Below are 8,008 nucleotides of genomic sequence, written 5' to 3' on the forward strand. Positions count from 1 at the left end.
CTTGCATTAGGATGCATGTATCTTTGCCTTGACACTATGGATGATATCCCTACGATTTGAAGTGTGCATTTCATACCACAACGTTGATGATGCCGTTTGTGTTGAGGATGAGGATAACTTCAAGACAAATACCATAAGAGCAATAAGACAAGAGGTGATGCAAAATAGGGTACCAAGGCAACCTCGAATCTTCATAAACATACCATCCAAATGGCATAGCCCCCATTACACTTCATTGAGAGCAAAGTCACTATTTTTTAGTGCTTATTGCATTTGTACACCCATGCAATCAGTTACTCATCCTTTATCATCTTTTTGTGCCAGATTTTCTTGCTTCAGGCGATGTGCTCCAAGGATGATTGCTCTTCCTAAGTCGCAAAGTACTTCTTTGACAGTCTCTAGTTCACATTCGCTAGCCCACTTGTCACTACTTTTGGAAAGTCTATTGGCAATATCAATTTGCCTATGCTAGATGACTCAAATTTTACACTATCCTATGCATGTGTTCCATGCAAATATTTTAGGCACAACTTGCAGAATCAAGTGCAGGTAGTATTCATGGATCAAACAAGGGAGCAATGGGCATCTTCAAGTTTATATTCCCGTTTATACAGGAGGATTCTTGTGAGGACTAGCCATAGCTATGCAGTGCTACTCATTTGTTTTATGCTTTACAATTGACCCTTCTGCCATTAATTGCTTTACTACAATGTAACATTCACTGCATGTCAGATAACATCCCAATTAGAATCCAAAAATCAAACTATCAAATTCCCTTTTCAGAGCATGGAAAAACTAAGCTTTAAATAAGACCTGTGGTTATATGAAGGTGTTCAAAAAGTGAGTAATAAGGAAAGTTGTAGCAGCATAGGTACAGGCCTCCATGCACTAATGGAAACTGCTTGCAAGATCCAAGGAATGTCCTGTAATGTGTTGAGTTTCTTGTCCTTGAAGCCCCTTAAGCAACCTTCTGCACCATTGAACGGGGATTCATATGGAAAACACTTAGTAGATTTTCTCAGAATTTAGTAGCTAGAACAGGTAAAGATACTAACACAGACCTGTACAGGAAATAGTGAGATAAAATTTACTAGCAATTTTTTCCCGCAATGTTTGTCCTCACACAAAATAATTGATTGACCAATGACAATATATTGGAGGCCCCAATCCAGAGAGCCATACCAAGCAACAGACTCATCCTTTCTAAAATGTCAAATTTTAGGAAAAGCTCCCCAATGAGCCTCTCCCACATATAGCTGTTACTAATCTAGCTAACACCACTCTCTTTTATCTCTGCATTCTCGTTGCAAATATATCTTGAGACAGCAGCACATCCTCTATGATAGCCAAGGATCCTCACAATTCATCCTGGAATGTGTAGAACATTGGAATCAGTGGACAGCTCATCATAAATTTGTACAAACTCTTTAGAGTTTATGCCCAAAACAGATTTGGAAATAGAACTTACATGAGCCACTTCTTCATCATCATCCTCTTCAGACTCTTGTTCATCCTGTCATCACATTCAACTCGTTTCAGTAGGAACAGGTTACAGAAGAAATATGCTTACAATAGGGGCAATTTAGAGATTTAAGGAATTCAAGAAACTCACATCTGTGCTTTCATCATCCTCCTCCTCTTTCTTCGATTCCTATAATTAGCAGAAGCCATGGGACCAAAACACAATACACAAATTGAGAATTACGAAAGAATACTAGAAATAAGCAGATCATTTACAATAAAGATGTCAGAGTATCCTGAGCTTTACAAGCTGATGTATTACATCAGAACTTTAAAGTTATTCAGTGAGTCACCTTTTCAAGTTCTCACCGTTGACACTTAAGTGTCTCCATAGTGAATGACAAAAAACCTCATGACCTTGGACTAAGAAAGAAATCCATATGACTGGACACACAAAGAACGTGCTTCAAGTTTATCCACAACAGAACACTACAGCTAGAAATGGCTTTCTTTTCACTTGGACAAAGGTGAGCCTTAAGCAATTGCGTACAATCAGCCTGTTTTTGGGCTTGTCAAGTGCTTTAGTAAGTGGGCAAGACAAAGGTGAGCCTTAAGCAATTGCGTACAATCAGCCTGTTTTTGGGCTCGTCAAGTGCTTTAGTGAGTGGGTACTTGCCACCCTTGCATGTAGTGCTTGGCCTCCCCGCAAGTTGTGTGGCATCTACATCCAAAATGCCTTGTTTTGTTTTGCACTAAGGCTCTCCTCACATGAAAAGCCTCTATTCACATGGCCACCAACAAGCCATAGACATCCGCAACTTCCCAAGCAAGGATTGCATGCACATAGACACCAACAAACATATTCATGCAAGGGTACTTGTCACCCTTGCATGAAGTACTTGGCCTCCTCACAAGTTGTAGCGTCTACATGCAAGATGCCTTCTTTTGTCTTGCACTAAGGCTCTCCTCACATTAAAAGACTCTACTCACATGGCCACCAACAAGCCATAGACATCAGCAACTTCCCATGCAAGGATTGCATGCACATACACACAGACATGTATATGCATGCAAGGGTGCTTGCATCTACATCCAAGATGCTTGTTTTGTCTTGCACTAGAGCTCTCCAGACATGAAATGACTCTACTCGCATGGCCAAGCCACAAACATCAGCAACTTCCCATGCAAGGATCACATGCACATACACAGACATGGATATGCATGCAAATACACAAATCCGCACACACGACATTGTGAGCATAAATTTTATCCAGACTTTCGGGCTTGTATTGCATAAAGCCAAGTCTAATCCCCAAGTCTTGATTAACAACCCCACAACTAAGAGATAGCCTCACCTCCTTTTTCTTCTTCTCTGCTTCATCAAATGCAGCCTTCTCAGCCTGTCATGACCAAAAGAACCAACCATCAAACCAATAAATGCGTACATCATAGCTATTGAAATGCACCTGTTGCAACTGGAACATGACTAACAAACGCACCTCCTTAAGCTTCCCCCATGTCTCTTCTGCAAAAGTCCTCGCATACTCAGGGTCATCGGTCACCAAAATGTTGTCAAATAGAGAGCCTGATTTGACCTGCAAACACTTAAAGATTCATTAGGCCAGGCGAGCTTCAAAAGCTGTATTTACTCTATTAGTTTCAATCAAAACAAGAGGTCCACCTGCCATAGCTCTATACCAAGGTACTTCAAGTTCTTGAAAACATATAATTCAGGATCGTCCTCAAAGTCTGGCCAATTCATAATTCACAAGCAAAAGTAATTTCAGAATCTCTCTCTTGAAATTCCCTTGAAATGTAGTGCTCAATAAGATTTAAAACTATTGTTTCCACCAACCAAGCCTGACTATGAGTCAACCCTCTTCACAAGGAAGATAGCATGGGATGTGACACACAGCACAAACCTGGATTATCAATCATTGGAGCTTTCCATTTGCCCTTATATGCCGGGTTCTTGATTTTCTGCAAACATGTTGAAGAATCATTTAAAACTTTTCTCTCCTTATCTTAACAGAAAGGTTAGGGTGACATCCAATTAGTAGCAGAATCTCACTTTGAGGGCCTTCACCTACCTTGTTAGGCAGCTATATTGCCCCTGCCTAATGGGTAGGTAGAGCTAACTTTCAACCAAATAGATATATGTTGGGCAAGACTTCAAAAAAAAAAGATAGAAGCTAATAGTATTGACAAGAAAAGAAGGCTGATCTGCTTAGCACAAACACCATGACCCCAAGAGGAGTGAAACATGTAACCACAATGCCCAGACAATCACACTTCCTTGTGCTCCAAAGCCCACAAGTTTACAAATGAGAAAAGAAAATATGGCAGGACAAAGAGCTAACTTATTTGAAAGAAGTATGTGTAATATCACAGAGTGCTACACTGGATACATACGTAACCAGGGTAAGCATGGCACAAGAAGACGGAATTTTTCTTCATATTTGTGAATCATCGAAACGAGCTTTGATGTAAATAATGAAAGATATGATATCATATCATGTAAGTAATAAAATTATTCCGACTGATGTACTTCTTAGAGAGAGAGAGAGAGAGAGAGAGAGAGAGAGAGAGAGAATTTGAAGATACCTTGGGCTTCCAAGGACCTTTGTACTCAGAATTAGGAATTGTTGGAGCCTTCCATTCACCATCCTCTTCATCATCCCAATCTTCCGGCTAAAAGAAAAAATGATAGTTAAAATTTAGAGACCTTTTTCCTCTAATACACTCACAAAAATGGAATGGATTTCACAGACCTTAGTGGCTTCTGGATCAGTTATTTCTGCTGGAATATCATCATAGCCCTACAAACGAAGAGGCAGAGTGGAACCTTTATAAATATTGAACCTTAAATACTAAGCCATACTTACAAGATCAACAGACATGTTACCTCAGGCTTCTGATCCTCAGGGTCATCAATGAACTCTTTGTCATCCCAGTCCTCCGGCTGTGAAAATAATGCAAAATACCCAAAGGGTCCTTATATGGCAAAGGCTGTTTCACACTACATGGCCAACCTGGCAGTAGATTACAGAAATACACACACCTTCTTCGCATTGGGATCTTTTATCTTTTCTGGCGGCAACATTTTCCAATCCTTGTACAAACTTCCTGATTGCTTTTCTTTGTTATCAATCAGGACACTGTATGTATTGTCAGGTTTTATAATGAGTGTATAAACATGTGTGAGTTGATCTTTCTCGCATGGGATGGTCTTCTCAATAGGATGGTTTTTATCCTTGTATGATAAAATAACATGGACCTTCTTTGTACTATAACCACAAATGTCAGGTCCAAACATGATGCTGAAAACAGGTAAAAGTTCATAAAACTTTTTAGTCACCTAGCAGCAGAGAGAACAGCATGGAGATAAATTGACAAGAACCATTAAACATTGACACCCTCATGTAACCTGTAAGGAGTGTCCCCACCAAAATTTGATTGATCGACAGTGCCACTTAGTAGTTTCACATAACCGCCACCACAATCAAGATCCTGTTCATGCTTGACAGAGAATTGGAGCACCAGAGTCTTGTCTTTGTTACTGAACTCTGGGAACTCCGAAGAGATGCCAAAAAAGCGGGAGTCTGGACTTGTTTGTATCCCTGTTTTGAACCCAACCAAAGAAAACATTAGCATATAAGCTATATGATAGCTCAGCAAATCAAACTACCGACTCATTCAAACAAGGCCAAGAATAGATCTTGCAGCCCATTCAATACAAAACAACCAAGGCATGAAAACTGGGATGAACCTTTGTCATTTGGATCACCAGGCCATTTTCCAGCCGTATGCAACCATTCTCCAGCAGCCCCTTCACTTTTCTTCCAGTCTGACTTCACCCACTGGTTTTCCCAACCATCTTTGTACAATGTATTGACAAGAAAATCATAACAAAATTTAGCATCAAAACTGAAAATATAGTTGTCCACCATTATTATTCCATCAGTCAGAGCTCAGAGGTGCTGGCTCTTTGTAGAGTCCCACGAGGACAAGGCATGTAACCAAAAAACAAGCATCTTTAAAAAAGTAAGGATGATCCTGTGGCATACACAATGGCTTAAATGAATTAGCTGGAATTACAACACCTTCCATGACAGTTGACTGCACAAGATAAGACACCTTTTGCAAGCAACAACATTCAACTCCAGATCCTCAATTAGCAGGTGTGATATTATTCAAAAGCATTAGCACAATGGCAGTATTTCATCAGCCACTCAAAGAGGTTGTGGTTATGATGTCTACAATATGCTGCGTAGCAGACTTAACAAAGATGCCAACAAACTACATAATTTCCCCATTCAAATTTACAACAAGCGATAGAACTTGCACTTTTTGGAAGGCCTTCGTAATCTGGAGTTTCTGTTTTTTGCCCAGTGGATGAACTCATGCAAACGCAATATGACCTTATTAAGTCTACCGTTGGTTCTCAACAAGCTGGCTGGGAATTTATGGTTAGTTGCCAATCGCTAGAAACTCACTCAAATTGGCTAAAAATTTCCACATCCTTCCAACAGCAAAAGCTACATTTGCTGCTTGGAGAAAATGACAATATACTAGAGCACAATCTGTTGTGTTAGTTGATCTCTGCAATGTCTAATTTGATCTAGCAGAGGAAGCTAAGTCTAGCAAGGTGCAGTGCTAATAATATGAACAGATCGCCTAGCGTGGACGCCCTCAGACATATTAGCACACAAAGTTTCTAACTGCTGCACCACCTCTTGACAGTGGGCCATGAGCCAGGTATACAAAGACCCACATCTTTCATGGTTATGAACCTGCATTCTTTCATCATTTAGACAAATTCCAATTGTTTGGGGAGTAAAGGCAGCTGGATCAACTCCAGAAATATAAATCGAAACTATTCAGGTACGAAAGGCCACTTTCTGTCTGAGAAAACTAGAGTCTTTCAAAGCTTACAGTAGAATTCCATTTGTTGGGGAGCACAAGAATTAGATCACTTCTAGCAATATATATCTGAATTAAGAAGAGGACGAGATAGAACTGGCATACCGTGAGGACATTCGAAACTCCTCTCTCTCTCTCTCTCTCTCTCTCTCTCTCTCTCTCTCTCTCGTAGCTAAGTGAATTTCATCGAGTAAGCTAACCAAGCCTAGAAGATCGGGCAGTTGAGAACTGAACACAAGACATGAGAGAGTGAGAGAGAGGCAGAGAGACAGAAGAGATTGAACTACGCATTTACCTTCGAACTTCTCTTGGAAGTAGACATGAGCAGAGGCAGACTCAATGCACAGAAACAGCAGAACGCAGAGGGCAGTCACCACACCAGGCGTCGCCATAGCCACGCCGCGAGCCTTCGCTGTCCTTCGCCAATCCAACAGACCAGATCGACCCATAAAGGACGCGGCGTTCTCTGTGAATGTACTTAATCTGGATTCTTTTTCATTTCGATTTTCCGACCTTATGTCATTTCGATTTTCGGAAAATCAAAAAATTTGTTTACAATTTTATCGCATTAAAAATATCGTTGGATTTACCGGTCGCAAAAACGCACTTCTCATTTCGGGGCCCCACGTTATTTGCACCCTTCCTCTTCCCTTTTGGCCCCTTTGCGATTGTCTCTTGTGAATTTTCGCTTAGGCAAGTTGAGCATGCGGGAGTCCACTAGGTGCTTTGATTGCCAAAGGATAACCATTGATGTAATACGATTCACTATCTGGCCACCCGGCTAGGCCGACTATCTGCCTGCGCTTCACGGTTGGCATCATTGTGAAGCTCTTGCAAGGCGCATTTTTGGTGAGTAAAGAAAAGTAATTGTACTATCGCATAGTTGCTTCCCTTTCCTAACAAAAAATAATACTTTCAAGGTGTGCATTAGCCTTTATGTATGTGAATGACATTATAGTCATTGATATAAGTATACTACTCTCTCTCTCTCTCTCTCTCCATCAATTATCCATAGTAAGAAATTTACATCTTTCTCCTCATCTTTATAAAGCATTTGCCTTGTGCATATGTTTGTTCCTACATTTGCCCTTCAGTCCCAAATAGATTTGTAACTAAGGTTGTTAATGTTTGGGGTAGGTTTGACAACTTAAAAGTATAAGGATTCATCTCTACTATTAGTTAAGAGGAGGTGGGGGCGGGTGCCACGTGGCAACCCCCGACCTCCCCTTGACTGAATCGCGGGGGTGCCACACGTCCAGCACCCCCTCGCCGCGAAAAGGGCGCCGCGCCAACGACCCTCCTTAGTCCTCCTTGACCTGCGCCCCCGCCTCGGTCGATGAGCCTCCTCCTCGAGCTACGCACAAGTCCTGACTCCCCCGCCTCGGCCTACGACCCTCCTCCTCAAGCTGCGTAGGGCGAGCTGCACAACTCTATATAAAGAGCTACTCCGACGAATCTGCCCGCGCTACTCCGATGAATATGCCTGCCCAACTGATGATCATCTGCCTGCCCAGCTGATGATCATCAATTTGTGTGTGTGTGTGTGTGTGTGTGTGCATGTGCATGTGCATGTGCATGTGCATGTGTATGTGTGTGTGAGTGTGTGTGCATGTGTATGTGTGTG

At 41.5% G+C, this 8,008-nt stretch overlaps 1 protein-coding gene across 1 annotated transcript; it reads right to left on the bottom strand.

Moving 5' to 3' along the window:
* Nucleotides 1-1,064: 1,064 nt before the first annotated feature.
* Nucleotides 1,065-6,868, bottom strand: LOC148026060 (calreticulin-like). Its single transcript, XM_087693290.1, has 14 exons — nt 6,680-6,868; nt 5,231-5,338; nt 4,889-5,081; nt 4,523-4,781; nt 4,367-4,423; nt 4,233-4,280; nt 4,066-4,152; nt 3,384-3,441; nt 3,143-3,210; nt 2,961-3,056; nt 2,817-2,861; nt 1,613-1,651; nt 1,469-1,513; nt 1,065-1,368 (listed from the first exon to the last, which is right to left on the bottom strand). Exons 1-14 carry the CDS (start codon nt 6,831-6,833, stop codon nt 1,357-1,359), a joined length of 1,269 nt encoding a protein of 422 aa, XP_087549416.1. The 5' UTR covers nt 6,834-6,868; the 3' UTR covers nt 1,065-1,356.
* Nucleotides 6,869-8,008: the final 1,140 nt, after the last annotated feature.

Source organism: Lygodium microphyllum, chromosome 14 (genome assembly GCF_053477565.2).
Source record: "Lygodium microphyllum isolate KBCC chromosome 14, Lygodium_microphyllum_v1.1.10, whole genome shotgun sequence".
NCBI lineage: Eukaryota > Viridiplantae > Streptophyta > Polypodiopsida > Schizaeales > Lygodiaceae > Lygodium > Lygodium microphyllum.